This window comes from Aythya marila (genome assembly GCF_965140915.1).
Source record: "Aythya marila genome assembly, chromosome: 3".
Classification (NCBI taxonomy): domain Eukaryota; kingdom Metazoa; phylum Chordata; class Aves; order Anseriformes; family Anatidae; genus Aythya; species Aythya marila.
The window spans coordinates 36259787-36279542 of NC_139044.1; the positions used below are offsets into that span (position 1 = coordinate 36259787).

At 50.5% G+C, this 19756-nt stretch overlaps 1 protein-coding gene across 2 annotated transcripts in view; it reads right to left on the bottom strand.

Moving 5' to 3' along the window:
- Window positions 1–2427: 2427 nt before the first annotated feature.
- LOC309876733 (uncharacterized protein) overlaps window positions 2428–19756 on the bottom strand; it is a 50850-nt gene continuing 33521 nt past the window's right edge. Inside the window, exons 4-5 of one of the 2 annotated variants that reach the window (XM_082757383.1) lie at window positions 16588–16641; window positions 2428–4814 (exon numbers count right to left, since the gene is read on the bottom strand). In XM_082757383.1, the coding sequence (XP_082613509.1) occupies window positions 4686–4814; window positions 16588–16641 (183 nt within the window). In that variant the 3' untranslated portion in view covers window positions 2428–4685. The remainder of the gene's footprint in view (window positions 4815–16587; window positions 16642–19756) is intronic. The other variant, XM_082757384.1, reaches the window with a different exon arrangement.

The window sequence follows — 19756 nt, forward strand, 5'->3', positions numbered from 1 at the left end:
TACACATAAGAAAACAGACAATGCAGAAGAGCTGATGTTGTGCATTGGCTGCAAAGAGAACAGTCACCTGCCAGGTTACACATATAACAACCCATTTTGCCATTGCTGTGAGCTCAGTTCCGTTCTTTTATTTGTATAAGGCAACAGCACTAACCTGATTAATTTATTTTAACTCGAGAACAGTATTAGCCTAAATGGTTCCACTTAAATCCCAGAGAAGCCATGGGCAAGCTCTTCAAACAGCCGCCTGTCCCCGCTCACTCTCCTGCAGATGGTTAACACAGCTGAGCTCAGGGCGCCTGAGCTGCACCTTGGCACAACAGCCCTCCTCTCTTTGCAGGGTTTGTTTTCTGCTCTGAAGGGAAACACCTGCACGTCTCCAGCAAGATTGGATCAGAGCAGAGAAAGCTTTCGGCTTAGAAGTTACAGGCTTCCCTCCCACCAGCCACAACCCAAAGCTGGTGGGAGGACTCGCCGTGGAGCCGGGAGCTCCAACAAACCCAAGGTCCTGAGGGACCTCTGCCAAGCAGACCGCACTCGCTAGTTGCTTTGCTCACACCACAGCCTCACAGCCAGCAGCGAGGAGAGCATTTGCATGAGGTATTTTGGAAGCCACAAAGGTGAAAAGCCCCATGCCAGTGGAAGCAGTGGAGCGCACTCCATGAGATGCCCTCAGAAGACCACAGCTCTCATTTCTGATGGCTTCCTCAGTGGTCTTCAGGAAACCTTCCCCCATGCCAGGGTCCAGCATCCAAACAAGACTGATGTCCTTAACCCCCTTTGTAAGGTATTCTGGTAACTACAATGAAGAATTACCACAAAGAGCTTAGTGGATACCGTTAACCTGTTTTCCTTCAGCTTCAGAGCTGTTACTGCATCAAGGCTTACCACCCTGTTTCACCACAAAAACCGCCTTGTTTTGTCAGTAGCACAGAGGCCCAGCTTGCAGGGAGAGGTGAGGGGTGGGCACAACCTAATGCGACCCAAACACGTGCTGCAGAGCTCGACTACAGCCCTGAGGGCACCAGGAACAGCGCTGCGGCCCAGCTCAGGCAGGCCACGCAGCTGGCTGCGCCCCGTGAAGCACCACGCCAGCTTTCTGCTGGACTCCAGCACAGAGCACAGCTGATACAACATAAACACACCCCTCTATATGATTATATCCTCACAAACAAGCCTACAGATGAACAGGTGATGAAGCTGTGGTGGCCAGTGAATTCTTGAACTACGTCTAAGGCCTCTGAGATAAGCATGCAGAAGAGGCAGGCTGTTTTGGGAAAAAAAAAACACCACAGAGAACTGCAATCTTATACAGGAGGTTGGAGCAAAGGGCCCAGGGGAGCCACCAAGTGCACCTCACAGCCCATGGAAAACAGGCCAAGGCCAATTAACAACGAGCTGCAGCTGACAGAGAGGGGAGGCTGCGAGATAAGAGGGATGGCACAGAGCCAAGAGAGGACGGGAGCTTGGATGGAGGGGCAGGAATGGTCTCCTGGGAGCAAGCCTAAGGAGGGCTGCTCAGGGAAATTAAGCTGGTATCTCTGCGGGGCCTTGAAAAAGGGGCCAGCTCTTCAGGCCTTGTGAGATGTTGGTTAAGATAAATTGCTATGAGCATCAGGGAAGAGACGAGATTTAGTTCAGGGAGATAGCAAGGGAGGGAAACGCAGGTTACAAGTACCTGATATAATGTTTTTTGAGCAAGATCCTGAGGAAAGGATGAGCTAGAGCGATGCTGCTGAGGAAAGCAGCACGAGTGCTCTGCCATGAACAAAGGGACTGCTGAGAAACTCAGGAAAGAGGTACAAGACTTAGCAAGCATAAAATCACGAGCACGAGAGCAGATGTGGAGTTACCCTCCCCCCCCCCTTTTGCTTGTGGGATGGGGATCTCCAGCAAGGTGATGTTCAATCCCTGTGCAATAGGCAGGTTGCTCAAAAGCCAAAGGGACTTTTATTGGAGGGAGCACCAGTGAGGGCCAATATTCTGTACCAGGCCCAACTTCAAAGAACGGAAAGAGCATAGATTCAGATTAGATGTAAAGAAAATCTTGACCTATGAGGGCTGTTTGGCACCAGAATGGGTTGCCCAGAGAAGCTGTGGATGCCCCATCCCTGGAGGTGCTCAAGGCCAGGCTGGATGAGGCTTTGAGCAACCTGGTCTGGTAGAAGGTGTCCCTGCCCGTGGTGGGGGGTGGAATTAAGTGTCCTTAAGGTCTCTTCTGTGATTCCGGTTTATTTAAAAACAAAAATGTTTTAGAAAAGCTCTTGGTGGTATGTTTTTCGAGGCCATCCTCTTGCAGGCACAGCTTGTGATTTTGCCTGGGATTGTCTGTGCTGTGTCACAGCTTGCTCTGCTCCATCACCTCATATACCCCTGCCCATAAGCACCCAGAAGACAGCAAACACACGCGACCCACCAGAGGTGTGAATACAGCAGCTGTTACGCTTTATTTCATTATTTTTATTTTTCCTTCTGATTGAAAAAGAAGAGACAGAGAAAAGTTACAAAAGTACTAAAAGGCAACAATATTGGCAGGACATCCCATTTGCAGCCCTGGACCCCCAGGGAAGGCAGCCTGCAGCACCCATGGACCAGCAGAACACAGCTCCAGGGCCGAGCACTGCAGCAGCTCCCATTTCAGCAGCACCGAGGGAAGCACGGGGCCATGGGGGCTGCTACCTCGACTGTCTGCACAGGGAATGTGCCTCTTCAGATGGGCAGCAGGCTGTGGCTGTCCCTTCCCATGAGCATGGGGGTTCAGTTTGAGGTGGTGATGCTTCCCATCCTGCCCTGGCTAGCTCCCTCTGGCAGCAGATAAAAAGCTGAGGTGTGCCATCAAAACAAGATAAGCAGAGTCTCTACAGGAACAGGAAGAATGAGTAGAGGAATGGGCCTGTGTCAGAAGAAGGGACTATTTGCAGGGAACCACAGCACTCTGCCCGAGGCACCTCACCAGCAAACCCTGGCAGTGGCCTAGCTGCGATGGCCTGGGGACAAGGAGCAGGCAGAGCTGGGGCAGCCTCAGGACAGCCATCCCCTCACTGCCTGGCCCAGCCGCTCTGCCTGGGGAGGGAGGAGGGCAGTGGTGGGGCATTCAGGTCCCCAGGCCTTGGTGGCCTTCAGGCTTTTCCCCAGTTGTCTCAGGGAAGGGCCCAGAAAGTACCATGCATGCTGGTTCACTCTCTGGCCTCCCACTCCGAGCTAGACTGACCACTGGTCTCATCCAGAGTGCCATCAAAAACCTTCACAGTGGAACAGATTTAAAACTAAAATGGATCTAATATTACTCAGAGTTGCTCCTCTTGATCCAGACAAGTAAATTACTTGCACCCAGCCAGATACAAGCTCAAGGGGAGAATACCTAGACAAAGAGGTTACTCTCTTCACCAGGTGCTGGCAATGAAGATTCATCTGATGAAGCAAGAGGAAATGTTTTGTTCCTCTACCTCACCATGACAGAATGGTGAAGAGCTTCTCCCATTAGCTGCTGCCGCCTCATAGCACAAAGCGCCCACATGCCTCAAGGGCAGACCCCAGACAAACTCCAGTGGTAAAAAGGCCAAGCACCATCCTACCTCCTGTAGGACTGTCCATGGAGAACTGTCCCTCAGCTTCATTCAAAATCCCCTCCTGTTTCTTCCACCAACAGGTGACCACAAAACAAAGACCCCTTCCTCCCACTCCATGCTACATCTGGGAATACTCGCTCCACTGGTGCAGAAGTGGGGTCTATCTGAATTTAATAGCCAGCCTATCAGGGGAGGGGAAAACTTGCTGGACACATTTGATTTGGTTGAGTTTGGTGATGCCAGTTGCCTTCAGCATCACCACAGGTGCAGCAGAGTACTGGGACAATGGCATGGACAAATGCTGCGTAACACAAAACAGAGACAGAGACCCAAGAGCGCACAGATCACCCCACCACTTCTCCCCGGTGATACCAAGACTGAAGGTGGGCATTCTTTTTCTGTGGATGGCTGAACATGGACCCTCCATTCTGTAATCTTATCTTAGCCCCCATTCTAGAATTTCCTCACATTTAAATCCTATTTTAGATATTACTGAGTTGCCAGCAGAGCAACTGAAACATGTAACTAGATTTTCCAGTTACCCTGTCCCATATCCCTCTCCTGGAGTCTTCTGCTCAAGAGAGCTTGAAGTGAATGCCATCATAATCTCAGAGAGAGAGCTTCTTGCTTTGCAGGCAGCCCTGTACAGCCTCTGTCTCCGATCCTGAGCTCACTTCTGACTGGGAGAAGGGTCAGGTCTACACCAAAGCATTGTAGACCTAAGTACTCTTGGAAAATTGACTGGACTGGATGTCACAACCTGATCACTCATCACAGCCACAACGTGGACCACACTAGCCCCTGAAACCCTCAGGGATATCTTCAACTACCACATCCATGCGCTTGCCTTGATGGCTGCCCTTGCAGTTTGTGACTGTCTCATTTTGCCCTTGAAAGACAAAATCTCTCCAATTACCAGTATTCGGAAGTGGCAATGGTACAAAAGCAGTCACTGCTGCAGAGCCGTATGTTTCCTGCTGCCAGAGAGACTGTATTGCAAAGATGTGTCATTGCCCCCTTCTTCCCCCACCCAACCTCCCTGGGCATCACCACAGCCCTTCTCACTGCCCGGCAGGCGGTTGGTTGATAGTTCCTGAGGTTTCTGGAGAAATTCCTTCAGTAGGCACATGACGGTTCTTCCACTGGAGCTATCGGGCTCAGAGGCTTCAAGGTGCTGAGGGAACGGAAGGCAAAGGTGGATGGATCGTACACGAAGTGGGGCGGCGGGCGGCCTCCGTTGATGCTCTGCAGGGGAATAAGAAGAGGGATGAAGTCAGTGCTCACATAAGCTGCAAGCAGTGAAGTTCTTGCTTCAAACTCTTTGTCTTGCCCCCACCTCTCTGGTACAACCATACCTCCTCATGGATTCATGGCACCTGTAGCCATCCAGGTACATGGAACAGGGTGAGGAAATCAGCAATGAATTTGGAAACCCAGAGTCCCAAAAGCATCACTGCCAGAGTGTATCATACAGAAGAGCTGAATTCAGATTCTCTTGTCTATAAAGCAGGGATCTACACTTTCAGAGCAGGGAGATAAACCAGGCCACCTCTGAACCCTCACTCTTCAGTCTTATTTTTTCAACAGCTCTCCAGTAATAATTTACAGATCACCCTTTCTCAATCCATGAAGTCCCAGACACTGAAATGCTCCAGAGGTTTGGCTCTACAGTTTAGGCTTCACCACTGTTTCTTCTCCCATCCCATTTACCACACTTCCCCTTACCTGTTTTTTTTTTTGTTTGTTTGTTTGTTTTTTGTGTGTGTGTGTGTTTCTGTTTTTTTTTTCTGTTTTGATGGACTTTATTTGATGCTTAAATTTTCCCACTTCCCATCCACCTGCATCCTCTCTGCTCTTTCTTTCTCCTGAAATCACACCCAGAAGCATTTGACTGGCTTTTGGGGTAAGCTCCAGTCTCTTGTGGGCAGACTTGAAATTCAGAAGCTCTAGAGCTCTTTGGGCTCTTGTAGAAATCAGCCTAAGGGCCAGATGCTCAGCACGTCTGGAAATCAGGCCTTCCCTGGGTTTTAAGTGTAGGCTAGAAGGTGACACCCAAGCCAACTCTCTGTCTCATGCCAGTTATTGTCCAGGCCTCCTGGGAGGGAATTTCCCTGAATGAGGATTGCTTACGTGTAAAGAAAAAAATAAATGAAGACAGATTCCCAGAACAGTCCTGGCTGTGAAATGGATGCACATGCAGGACCTACAGTAGCTGACATTACCTGTAAAGCCTTGGGATTGTCTGAGCCATGGTTTAATTAACAAATTCCCAAAACAAGTCAGTGAGGAATGGCTGGGAAACGCTTGGTGCAAAAAAATCCCACCCGAAGGCTCTGCAGCTTGGTTTGTACCATGGCCTCCAAAGATAACTCTCTCCCCTTCCCCTCCTGGTGTTCAGAGCATGGTCAGAGCTCATCCGAAGTGAGGAGACCAGAAATACCCATGCACTGCGTGACTGGATAGGAATGCTGCCCCCCACTAGACCTTCCTGGGACCCACAGATCCCAGAAGAAAAACGATACCAAATTAACCTTTCAACCCCATAACATACAAAATGTTTTCCATTTAGATCTCAGGAACTGTGTTTTTTTCCATAGGCAAGCAGAAGCACCAACGGGGTGACCTCCTTGCAGATGCTCTTTGGCCAGGAGAGGAGGTCCCACCGCTCTCTGGGCCAGCAGAGTACTTACTCATGCTCCTGCAGAGCTCATTCCCAACAGACAGGTGCAAGCTACTGATAAAAAAGTTCAGCAGCTCAGAAGCTTATGGAAATGCCCCACCACTCATCTCACTCCCATCACTGCTGGGAGGTGTCACTTGTTTTCATGGAGAGTGGAAAAGGTCCAGCAAGAGGAGAGCTGGCATGGGCTTGAGTGTTACCTCCCTGTTGCCTTTTCCACTCCCTTTCTAGCAAGATCCACAGCATCTCCTCACCCAGCTTGCACTAAGGGGCTGTTTCTCAAATAATTAGGCTTTTTAGGAGCAATCACCAACTCTGCTGTTTCCTCTAAGACAGAGGCACTTCCAAGTCAGGTCTTTCAGACAGCTGCAACCACGTATCAGCACGGCACACTGATGTTTGGGTACCACCTGCCTCTGTCCTGGATGGGTTTTCACTTGTCATCATAGGACAGGTGCACACAGCTTTTCCTGGATAGCTGCCCAAACAGTCCAGCTCACCCAAACACTCACACCAGAAGAAAGCTTCCAAGCCTGGCCTTGTGTGCAGGAGGATCTGGGAGCCTCTACGTCCAGGATTTTGGTCACAGCTCAGCCCCAGGGGGCAGCCTTCGTGTCAGAAAGGGCTTCTAAAAAGCCAGCATGGGCAGCATGTTCCTGCCTGGTTGGTCCCTCCTCTGCAAATTGAGATGGGCGTTTGAGAATGGAAAATGCCAACATGGTGCTTGGCATCAGCCGTGCCCGGAGTTTCAGCCAGCAAATCATGCCCTGCTACAGCCCCCTGACACCTTGGCCAGCAACATAAGAAACAAGAGAGGCAGATTTAAGGGCCTTTCCTCAATAGCCACCTGCTGTGGGGTTATATATGGTGTGTGCTCTGGCAAGCCCCAGAGCTGTGGGGTAACGTAGCAACCCCTATTCAAAGCTAAGGGGCAGAATAAATCAGCACATTTGTCCTTCTGCAGAGCAGAGAAGGTCCCCTGCCAGTGCCAAGAGGGAGCGGGAACAAAGATCCTGGCAGTCCCCTCCATTTTGAAATGCCAGACGGGATTAGGGAAGGCAGCTGAAATCAGTTCATTTCTGGCGGACGGCAGATGGAAGAGAGGCTGGGGAGAGACGGCTCCAGAGAACAGACGAGAATTGTCCACAGACCTCACCAGGCTCTGGGCAGGAAGGAGCCGTGGGGCTGCAATCTGGGCCTTCTGGGGGCAAAAAGCCTCCCTAGGGCACCGTGAGGAACCTGCTCCACTAGTGATGACAGGGCACCTCCTCTGCTAGGGACCTTGCACGAAACGGCCCCGCTCTTCCCACAGGACTGCGTGTTTTCTCTGGAGCTTGTACCCTGCTCTAGGGATGACCAGGCCTGATCTGGCTTAGCCCACGACACCATTTGGGATCACAGCATGTGGTGGTCTGGCCCCACTGAGCAGTGCGAGGCAAAGCCCTGTAGGTCTGTTCCCAGAACGAGGAGAGAGATGGGGCCAGCTGCCAGAGCGGGGAACACGTCCCTCCCGGCCCGCTGCTTGGGCCAGATGCCTCCCAGCCAGCCTGCCCTTCCCTTTGGGCACCCAGCGCCAGCCTGTGACACCGGGGATGTCACTCCTTCTCCAGAAGGCTGTTTGAGTCACCCCTGCTGCAGCAGGCCCTGGGGAGCTTGCCACAGCCCTGCCTGACAGCCCCTGCTGAGCAAGCCCAGGCCGGCTCCTGCGGAGGCTCCTCAACACTTCAGCCGGCTGCCTTCACTCCGATGGCATCCAGGCAGCCGGCACCAAACGGAGCCTAATATGGGCCCCGCGCTAACGGCAATCATTAACCAGAGCCCTCCGTTTGTTAAGCAATGTATTTACACAGCTGGAGAACAGCCCGAGATACAGCCACGCAGCTGCTGGCAGGAAGGCACCCATGCCTGGGTGCCCCGTCACACACAGCCCTGTGTGCATGCTCACCTGCTCTCACACACCTCGTTTCGCCCCTGGTACACCTGCAACTCTTCCTTACTCCTCCAGGCACGTACCCACTTCTTCCTGACTCAAAACTACAAAGCAGCTGTCCCCCCTCACGTGGACCTTGTCCGCTCGTACCTCAGCTCGAGCCAAGGAGGGCCCTCAACTTCCAAACCTGTACTGTAGCGACCGACTGTACCACCACCATTAAATACAGCTGGTAAACCAGCAACCCGGCTTAAAATATCTCAAACATATCAATATAAAGCGCAGCTAGAGATGGTCCGGGCTGTGACTGGATGCAGGTGCCCCAGAGAAGAAGGGTGAGACTAGACAACACAGAAGAGATGCAGGACTTCAGTCCTATTAGCAGCCCTCAGAAAGCCAAAGACATGGGCAACTGCTGCATAAACCACCTGGGACACAACTGTACCTTCTGGCAGGGAAGAAGTACACAGGAAGAAGATAAACAGGTGAAGGGTAAATTACTAACACAAAAGCCCACTGCTCCTAGAAACCCCTCCCTTGCCCCTATGAAGTCTAGGAAAATATCCAAAACACTGATTGTGAAATAACTTAATTTTGGACTCATAATTCCACAGAAACGTGGTTCTCTTCTCTGGACAAAGCAAAGGCAAGCGTGGCTCCAAGCACACTTTCAGATGTGGGAATTACAATCCCCAAAGGAAGGGGAAAAATGAAGTTACCTAACACAACAATGTCCTAGAAGGGAGTGGTGTGCTAGGGGTGATACGAAACACAGATCTGCTTAATACTCTTTGCTTCTCTTTCATAAGAGCTGCAGGATCCTGGCGGGACTCAAAATCAGAGCAGCGTGTGCGCTCTGCCAACCTGTTCCCTACTCAGGGCCAAGCCAGCACAGGAGTCCCTTCTCTGCTTCCTGTCTTCCAGCGGTGGACACCTCTCAGCAGTGGGTGAACGATCCCTTTGCAGCCCGTAGACTCACTTGTTAAGAAGTCCTTTGGGATGAAAGGCAGCATGTAATTGCAAGTTGTAAAGGCGCATCCGATTCCCACCACCACCCCGTGTGGAAAGGAATAAATCCCCAGAGGAGCCTTGGCAGAGACAGGCGCCTGCCCGCAATGCTGCCCGGCTGGGGCACAGCCGCCCTGCTAACAGCTGAACGAGCCACGGCAGAGCCCTGAGAGGTGCAGTGCTTTTAATTCCACCTCATTCTCCTGCCTTTCACCCATGCCACGTTGTTAGGAGAGAAATTGGTGACTCTGCAGCTTTGATGTGTGAAACCAGCAGCTGCAAGCAGGGGATGGGGACCCCCGAGCCACACCTCTAATCCTGGACACAGTCCCAAGCAGCGGCTTCTCATCACCTGTGCCGCAGTTTCTCCTGCATAAAGCAGGAGTACAACACGTAAACCACACTCAGGCAGCCAGGATGAATAACACCTCTGTGCTTTGCGACCTCCTGATGAGAAGTAATTTCCTTTCAATGAGAGTCTGGCTTCAGGCACTCTTCAGGACAGTCGTTGATGAGCAGGACCAGCTCCACCCGTGGAACAGCAATTCACATCTAGCTGCTTCTTCATTAACTCCTGTTGGCCTCTGACAATTTATTCCAGTCACAAACCTGGAACAGCTCAAGAAATAACTTTCTGAAGGCAAGCCCCTTCCCTCTCAAAGGTCTCTCCATCACCACCACGTCCATGTGCGGTTTAACTTCAGGGAACAGCCAGATGGACCATGACAGTTTAGGACCACTCTTCTCCTTTTTCTTCTAAGAAAAACATCAACTCCAGCTGCTGTTCTAACAAGGAAGAGCAAAACTTTGCAGTTAGCCCTGTTTTTCTCTTTTCTCCATGAGCCTTCCCTACGAGGCCTGTCACCTCCACCAGCGCGAGGCTGCCCGACACCTACATCCTTCTGCGCAACCACGCCGCAGAGACCAGCTCAGCAGTTTACAAACACCTCGCTGTTCCTCTTACAAGGGAAGGAAAAAAAAAAATCCATCCAACATTTGCAAATGCGTGCACGAGAGTTGTCAGATGGCAACTACCAGACTTCAAGAGGTGCCACCAGGCAGACAACACTGAACTTTTCTGGGAGGCACTTCAAAGGGCTGGGCAAACGCTTGCTGGTCACTTGCCCAAGAGCAGGAACGGGCCAGCTCCAGCTCCAAGCCCTTGCTGGCACCGGTGTAACAAGCCTTTCTTCTCCTCCCTCACACATCTCTGAGATGTGTCTTTGAGAAAGCTGCCTGCAAGCTTTGACTTTGCCTGCCTGACAACCTGACGCATGGAGGGTGTGCGATGAAAAGGCACAGACGGGTCATTCAGAGGGTTTTTCAGTTTGGGAACTCACCACCCCAAGGTCCCAGAGAAGATGCTAGTCTGAAGGCCACATGAATCCCTTGGGTACAAGTGAACGAACCCCAGCTTCCCCTCTCTTCCTGGTGGGGCAAGAGCATCCTCCCTGCCTCCAGAGCGACAGCAGCAGCCTGCCCTCATCATCCTCCTCGTTTTAGGCCAGGAGCCCCAGGCATGGTTCCTCTCTTGAGGCCAGCACGTGGTGCCTACCTGAGCACGTGCTGCTCCCCGTGTGAGCCTGGGGACATCCTCTTCCCTGCGGCCAGGCAGGCTGGCACAGAGCAGAGCTCTGCTTTCAACTTAAAGGGAGCCCAAATTAACGCTGCAAAATGAGTATTAATTATCCTGGCACGAGCAGGCTGCGAACACATGCTGCCGCAGCGCGCTTGCCTCTGGACAAACCGCTCCAGCCGTGGAAGCCAAGCACAGGAAGCGGGCGTATTATGGGAGAGGTGTGTGGGAAAGGATTGCAGCGCTGGGGACTGGGATCGGGAACGGGTGCCAGGTTCCCACAGCCATGTGAACAAAGGGGAGCAGCGGGCCTGGATGCAGCGGTGAAAGACGTGCCCAAGCGACCATCCTGGGCCTGAAGCTCCGCCAGAAAAAGGAGAGGCAGGGCCACTGCGACCATCTGCTGTCCCCTGCCTTCCTCTCTCAGCTCCATCACGCAGGTGTAACCCCAACGCCTCCAAACCCAGCTCTCTCTCAACCCCACAACCCATTTCCTGGCCACGTTCCCTAGCCCCTGAACCACAGCACAGCCACCACAGACACACGAGGCTGCCCCAAGAGCAGCATGTCTCCAGGCTGCACCTCCGTCCTCACCTCCTTTCCACCTCCCCCTGTGCCTGCTCCTAAACCAGACCCACCCAAGCCAGGGGCTGAGCTGAGATCAGGATCTCAGCATCCTGATTCACGAGCCACTCACTACTTTCCCAGTGCTATGTGGATTGCACAGCTCTGGGTTATTCCACAGCATCTCCTCTGCAAGCACTTACATGATTTAATGGGTGCAAGGGCATCCATGGCAGGAATTTATGAAAAGCAGGCAGCAATAAACATTCTTTTCTTTAATGGAGCAAAGGAAAGAGACATGAAAGTTCCTCCTCAAACTGCTACGGACAGGCTGGAGGCTGGTTAGCCTTTGCTATGAGACCCAATAAAGGCAGTGCTAAATAAAACAGTGTCTGGAGCCAGATATTTGGGTTAGTTTTTAAACAGACGGAGGCATCCCATCCTTCCCCGCACTGAGAAAACTCTGGACAAAGTCTTTTTGTCAGGAAGTATTCGCATCAGGGCCTGGGGTTCTCCAGGCCTTGCCATCGCTGCACAGAGATCTTCAGCAGGCAGCTGGGTGGCTTGGCTGGAAGGAGCACGGGGGTAGCTGGTTTCACCAACTGGTCAGAGGACATTCATGCCCTCGGTTAGCAGAGGATCTTCTCCAGTTTGCTCAGCAGAGATGAGCGATCTTTTTTTTTTTTTTTTTTTTTTTTTGTCTCTAACAGGAGACAAAAGGCTGCCTAGGTATCTGGAGTGCTAAAATCCCCACAGGGGGACAGTGCCCAGCACATAAGCCAAGGATGTGACTCAGAAGGTGAGTCCTTTGGCTTCTAAAGGGCAGGTTCTGGGTTCGGCACTCAGTCACATACTGAACACAAGCAGGAGGGTTGGACAAACCGACAGGAAGCTGCAGTTTGGGATCTCTGCTCCCTGAGATATCGGAACTGTTTAGACTGCATGGTATGGAGAAGGACAGAGCTCCAGGAATGGGGGCTGAAGATCAAAGCTGAAACCTCAGCCTTCCTCACACCCTCTTAAAACAAGTCACAATCTTTGCTGGTTTCTCAGTTTAACCCGCTCTGAAATTGCAATCATGATATTTATCTGCCTCTGGGATGTTATATTTAGCCATGCTTGCGAAGCACCTTGGGAGCCTGCAATGGAAGGGGCAATATACATGTATGTATGGCTAAACACACACAAAGAGTCTTCTGACCTCTTGTGAAACCTTTACTGCTTCCTGTGCAGCCCGAACCAGAGGTCTGCACCAATATTACTGTCACCTAGCACGCCTTGCATTCGTGAACAGCTCAGCCAAAACAACTCAGGCCAGCGTATCTCCTGCTCAGCTCCAAGCTGAAAAGGTCCCTTGTTTCAGGGGAAGAAAACCCAGCATGTTTCTGCAGTGGTCTTTTAGGATACAGATGTGAGAGATAAGAGATGGGGAAGTCATTCCAGGGATCTGGCCCATGTCCAAGCCGAGGGTGTTCTCAAGCACCAATATGATCAAGGCAAGAGCACAGGAGGTTTATGTTCCGATTTAAAATTATTTTTTATTTTTTTACATAGCAGAAAACACCTCTCTGATCGGGCAGGTTATCAGATTGGCCTTGAAATCCTTACTCTCTTTCTGCATGTCGCAACAAGAGCTCTCAAGACTCCCAGGGGCTCACCAATTGTGTCTTCTACCCACTTAGCGCTCCTGAGATAAGCTCCATCAGTCACATTTAGAGACTGCAAGCAGGAGTTTGTGAAGGAGGAACAAGACAGGGGACCGAATTGCAACCCTCACCCCAAGAGGCTCTGGACAACTGAAGGCCTGTGGTATTATGGACAGACTCTGGAATTACAGATAGGTTATGGAGGCCAACCCCTCACCTTGCACTGAGGCGTGCTGTGCCACGTGCACCCGTTCTGCACAGATCCATACTTCATACGCACGCTGTCACCTCTGATTTGTCTCTGTGTGCCTGCCCAGAGGGCCTCGTTCTCCTGATCCATTATCCTTCACTGGGGGCGGGCAGGCAGAGGGACAGGAGGGAGATTTCTTTTAACACTATTTTTTCCTCACTTACAGGCCCTGCCCTCTCAAAGCTGTTATTCCCCCAAAATGTTTCAAACATGACTGAGCAGCCGCACATTTGGGAGGTTTATTAATGTCTGAATCCCTCTAGGTTCAGAGACTTGTCACATCGCTGCCTCATCATCCCATGTAAGAAGAAGAACCGCTGAGCGAGTGGAAAGGCTGCAGCCTAACACCATCTGAGCTGGCCCCCAGGAAGCTTAAGCACAGGGGACAATGACAAGGTGGCATCTTAGCATTCAAACAGCACATGGAAAAGCAAAGGCCAGCCTGGGCCACCTGCTCCAGAAAGGCTTTCCAGGAGCGTGATCACTTCCAAGGGATGAAACTGTGTCAATGCCCGAGGGCACAGACAGGGCTCCTCCATCTGACACTCATCTGGGAGGCTCTTCCAGAAGAAGAGGGCAGAACAGCATGGCTGGGATGATGCAGGAGAGAGCATCACCTTGGGTCCTGACACGCCAGCAAAGCCCCAAGATGTCAAGGCAATAAAAATATCAATCAGATGAGGGTATTTTTACAAGCGTATGTTATCTCACAACCACAGGAGACACTGTCCTCACCAAGAATAGCATGAAAACGCTTCACTGACATTACTGAGCTAAGCATGTCTGCTGGCTGGCAGGTCACTGCCACCATCACCCTCACACTGGAGGTAAAAACAAGGCATGCAGGGTGCATACATAATCCCTTCTTTCCTCCTTCCTCAGCAGCAGAACCATGGGAAGAAAGCAAGGATCTCCGATTCACAGCCCTTGCAAAAACACCTTAGGCAGCACTGCTTCTCTGCCTGCCCTTCAGATTGGTTTATTTGCTGCATCTCCACAGTTCTACTCTGTCTGGAGGTCACTGCCCATCTCAGATCAGTGAGAGGCTGGATGCTCTTTACCTGTACTGAAACAAGAGCACTTGTACATCAGGGCTTCCCTGGGCTACACAACACAAGCAGGCCTCTCACCTGGCCTCCTGCTACCATCCTCTGCAAGAGGCCACAGTCAGGAGGGCCTCAGAAGAACCCTCCCGAGTGTACCAAGGTCCCTGGTGTGCTCACAGTTTCTGAGTTTCAGAGGTCTGGGCAAAAAGCCAGAAATCACAGAATGGCTGAGGTTGGCAGGTGCCCGTGGAGCAGGCTCTAGTCCAAAGCTCCCGCCCAGAGCAGGGTCGGCTGCAGGATGTTGCCCAAGCCTCTGCCCAGGCATGTTCTGAGTATCTCCAAGGACAGAGACTCCACAAGTTCTCCAGGCAACCTGAATTTCCTGTGTTTCAGTTTGTGCCCATTACCCCTTGTCCTGTCCCGGGGCACCACTGTGAAGGAAAGCCATGCCAAGCCTGGATTGAGGTTTCCCTTTGTGTGCAAGCACAGCATCACCCTTCAGAGGTACCGACCTCCCTCAGCTGCTTCCAGAGCTGAGGCATGATACTCAGCCAGGGGCCTGCTGCCTCCTCTCTGAGCTGCGTACACAAAAGTTCCCACAATCGCCTGAAAAATGGAAGCACAAACACTCCTCTACGTCTGCCACCAGGCCAGAGGCTGACATACCACACGCTGTCGGCATGGAAACTGCACGAGCGCCTCAGGTAGCGCTGTCCCAGCTGGGCAGGGCTGGCCAGAGACCCGCAGACGCCACGCCATCTGTCAGAAAGGTGTCCTCTCCGTTCCTGCTGTTTATTTTAGTGTGAGCTGAGGCGAGCTCAGCAGAGAGCGAAGGGATAATTCTGTCTCTCAGCTTCTCCAGGGGTTCTCAAAGCCGCAGTAATGAGCTTGGGCCCTGGGGAATCACCTCACCACAGTGCCCCAGTCCAGGGACACCCAGGCAGAACCAAAAAAGAAAAAGGAAAGCACATGGGGCAGGGGTAAGAAGAATGTGATAAACACATTGGACTAGAACGGGATTAGACTGCCGATAGGTCTGAAGGACAGGCACCATCTGGGGAATGCTCACAAGGGAGACAGCTCCACTGAAAACAACGGAGGCAGGAGCACAAGAGGATACAAAACAGGTCAGGATTTGTCATGCAGTCAGAAGGATCAGGTCACAGTGGGGCTGCTGGAAGTCATGAAGTGCTATGGTAGAAGGTACACAAGGAGTCCAAGACATACCATCCAGCTCTGCTCCTGCTCTAGCCAGCCCTACCTGCTCCTCGGCCTCTCAAATAACCAAAGGCACCCCCAAAACTGTGGTGGGCAAGGGCACCCCCCAGCTGCATACATACACACGCTAGCACTTCTGGGTACACCAAGGCATCATCAGCCCCATTTCCTGACAGGCAAAGTGTAAACCCTGAGGGATCCCATTCCGCCATTCACCCCTCTTTAAGACATCGTTGCTGGCTATAATTAGTGCAGCAGTTTTATCACAAAGGATATCTGTTTTCTTCCCCCTGAGCTGGTTTTGCCTGCATATCACAAATATGTGGAGGATCACGAGGGGCTCAGGAGACTGAGGCACTTGTTTTGGCTGCAATGCGCAAGGTCATACACGCTTCTCCTGCAGTGCCATACAGTGTTGACTGAAAGATATCCAAGGTACCCACACAGGAGATGGGTGGTTGAAAAGTCAGGGATGGGGTACTAGACACGAAGACTCGGAGGTGCAGACAGCACGAAGTACAAGCAGGAGAGTGGGAACAAACCTAGACCAGCTACATGTGTGTGCAGTCAACAATGCAAGATGCTCAGACACTGCACTGCCACCCCAGCTGCAAAGCCATCCAAGCAATCTAGCACTCTCATCACCCAGTCCCACATCCCATACCCCTCTGCAGACACCAGCACAGCACACTACTGCTGTCCCTGACCAGAGCTGTCTACCACCAATGACACTCACTCTTGCCAAACACCACTTGCTACCCCAGATCAGCACATTCGGTCAAGAAGGATCCAAACGACACAGGACAGCGATGCATAGCAATATGAGTTCATCACAGGAGACGTAGAGTTTTGCTCCAAGGAAGCTTTGAACCCATGGCCTCCAAAATGGAAAATGCCTCTGTACGATTAGCTTCATCAGCACTCAACCTGAATTGCTACTACAGTCTATATACTCCGGATCAGCAACTTCTGTTATGCAACTGATCAAGCCAAAGGAAACCTCCAGAAATAAACTTGCAGGTGTAGATGTTTGAAGACAATCACCACATTCAGATATTTGTGGAAAGATGAAGGAAGTGCACCAGTAAAGGGCAACTTACACGAATTTTAATTACTCTAGTCTTCGTTCCACAATTCTTCTTGAGCAGCATCTTCTGAAAGAGAATTAGAATCCAGGGATTAGTAGCAGTAGCATGAGGGAACAGAAGGAGAGAGATTGTAGGGAGTCTCTTTTCATCAATATTTAATTATCGAACAAGATGGATGGATGGATGGTTAAGTGAGATATGAAAGACAGGACTAAGAACTACCAGAAGTGGCCATCAGGCAATCAGCCGAATCTGAGATTCTCTCGCCCAGCCTAGACAGAGTCCCTTAGCAGTGGCTGACACCCCAGGTTTCAAAAGGAAGTACAAGGAATGCCAAAGAGGAGGAAATGAAACAACTGCCTGAAAGGAATTTTCTTCCTAACTTCTGTCAGTTGGTGGTTAGACTCTGCCCTGAAGCAGGTGAATTCATCTTCCTTTTATGAAGAAAAAAATAGCCTATTTAATGCAAGTGTGGATGTTCCCATTATTTAAGTTACTTTCGTTATGTTTATTTCAAATTAGAAAAGAAGTAAAAAGCACCTGCCCACAGCCCTAAAACCCTTTGCTATAAACTGTAAGAACCATTAAAGTCATCATAAGGTATGAACCACACCATTCAGCCACCAGGACATACTTGAAACAGTAATTACTTCAGTGTAACTACAGAAATACATGGGTGAGTTGCAGCCCTATCCCAGTTCTGAGGCAGGGCTCTGAAAGTTGGCAAGTGAATAAAATCATTCTTTCCCCTCAAAAAAAAATCCCAAAAAACACTCCAAGTGGAAAAACAAGGCTTGAAGAGAAAACACATTCTCCATTAAAAGTACCTAATTTTTTACACTGAAAACCTTGGTGAGGGGGACATGACAGGAAGAAATTTCTCCAGCAGTTTTTCAAAGAAATAATAGATTTTCCTAGCTCCTGACTGTTTTCTACACTTTCCACTTGGAAAGCTGTGTAAAGGGTGGGAAAACACTTCTCCCTCCACACACACACACTTTAACAAAGCAACTGAAGTGTTTTTCAGATGACATTCTTATGACAGAAGACCTGTGGAAAAACGTCCCACCACCCTCCTAACATGAACAGTACATAGCGAGATCTTCCTATTTCCTTGCTTCTTTTGTTTGTAGTCTTGTTGCTTTTTCCAATAAAAGGACAAGATAAAAGCAAGAATAAAAGACTCAAAACACTTTTTTAAAAAATAATACACTTATAGCATCCCCCCCCCCAAAAAAAAACAGAACCAACGAACAACTGAAGACAGTTCTCAGGTGAAATATATTATTTTTTTCCAGTAGAATGTACTTGCGCAGTGGGAATCCCACTCCTCCAACATCTTCTGTCATTCTGTGCTCCACAAACGCATTTTTACAGTGCTAATCCACACAGCCACCCAAAATTTGGAAAGGGGACTGGAAACCCACACACTTTTTCTACATGCACTAGCCTCTCTGATCCAAAATCCATCCCTCAGCATGCTTACAGCATGCATGTGTGTCTGGAAAAAAGACAGACACTGCAGCACATCTTGAAACTTGTAAATGGGTACTTTGGGGTCTGACAAAAATGCAATTCATTGTCCAAGCACGCATGGGGATGAAGAGAGGTGCTGTAAGGATTGTGAGATTTTTCTTTTAATCCTTCTGCAGGTGAAACCCAATGCTGCCTTTTGTTATTCATCAAGGGACTCAATCATGGCCACAGCTGATGCCTCTGCCCCTAGGTCTGCGCTGGAAGCACAGGCTGCCCTGTCAGCACAGCCCAAGGCGTCTTACCTGAAAATACACCACCAGGTCTTTGCACAAACCAGGCAGGAGGAGACACAGGGAACTGCTGGGCTGAACTGACCCAAGCCTGTGCTGTCCAGCTGAGCAAGTAATTCTCTGAGAAGTCCTATAAAAACACAGGGCTCCATTCCCAGCCATGCTGCAAGGCAGTTACTGGGAGGCTGGTATTTACCGGGAGGTTACTGCCTTTTTAAAGTCCCCCTGCAACCACTCAGTGAGAAGACCGAGGAGCACGAAGAATCTGGCGGGGCTGACAAACTACAGGGAGCTGGGAAAGGTAATATGAAGAGTTGTGAGGTCTTGAAAAAGTTTTGGTCTCTCTGTAAGCTTTTCTTCTAAACTGGCTGAACCCCGATGGACTGAGGAGCAAAGCTGTGACACTGCATGCCACAAGGCCTCAGCAGCACCACAGGATCCCCTGCCCAAAGAGGAGAAGCACACACCTCCCAGTCCAACCCCCACCACAGTCCCATCCACAGATCCCCTGAGGACTCCATCAGGGTGCCACAAAACAGTTTCCCAACTACAAATTAGCAGAGGCAGCAAGACCTTCAGTGTGTACACCCTGGCCTCCTATTAAGACAAATAAGGAGGAACAACAGAGACAGCAATTACAGCTGTGCAGCTACCTTTAGAGAAGGTGACAAAGACTGACTGAAAAGTTTGAAGTAGCCGTGGGTGGATGACAAGCTGCCAGACTCCACCAGGAGGAACTCAAGTGCTCAGCTGTATCCTAAGATCTCTATGCTTCTGGCAAAAAATGGAGGTACCCTTTTTGCTGATGCTGTCGCGAGGAGCTTTAATCACGTAAGGATCTTAATGCTATTTGCCACAGCTCAAAGAGGCTGCATTGTGTAGCAGGAGCACAATATCCTACCTAACAATTTGCATTAGTTAATTGTGATCTCTGGTATGGCTCCTGACGGACTCAGGAATAAAATCAAAACGTGACATCCCTGTGGTTACAGGCTGTAAAAGCAGAGCACAAGGCTCAGCAGAGGAGGCCCTCTGGAATAGATGGGTTTCCCTGCATCCACTAAGACTGGAAGCACAACGAGACCACTTGTGCTGCACTCTTCCAGCATCACTGCGAAGGTCCAAGAGTGTCAGAAGAGACACAACAGTGGGAGGAACAGAAGGGAGAGAGAACAAGCGAGCTACATGATCCTGTGGCTGAGAATGAATAAATAGGCGGCCAGGTATTGAACGTTATTCTATCTAATCAAATTGCTTCCACCTCTTGCAGCCACATGCGCTCTGCACCCAGCATAGCAAATCCATGCTTTACAGACAGTAAGCTAAGCATCTTCACAGAGTTTTCCATCCCTTGGATTTCCCTTTTCTCTCCAAACCTGAGCGCAGACTTTTGGATAAGGAAACAGCAACGCTGT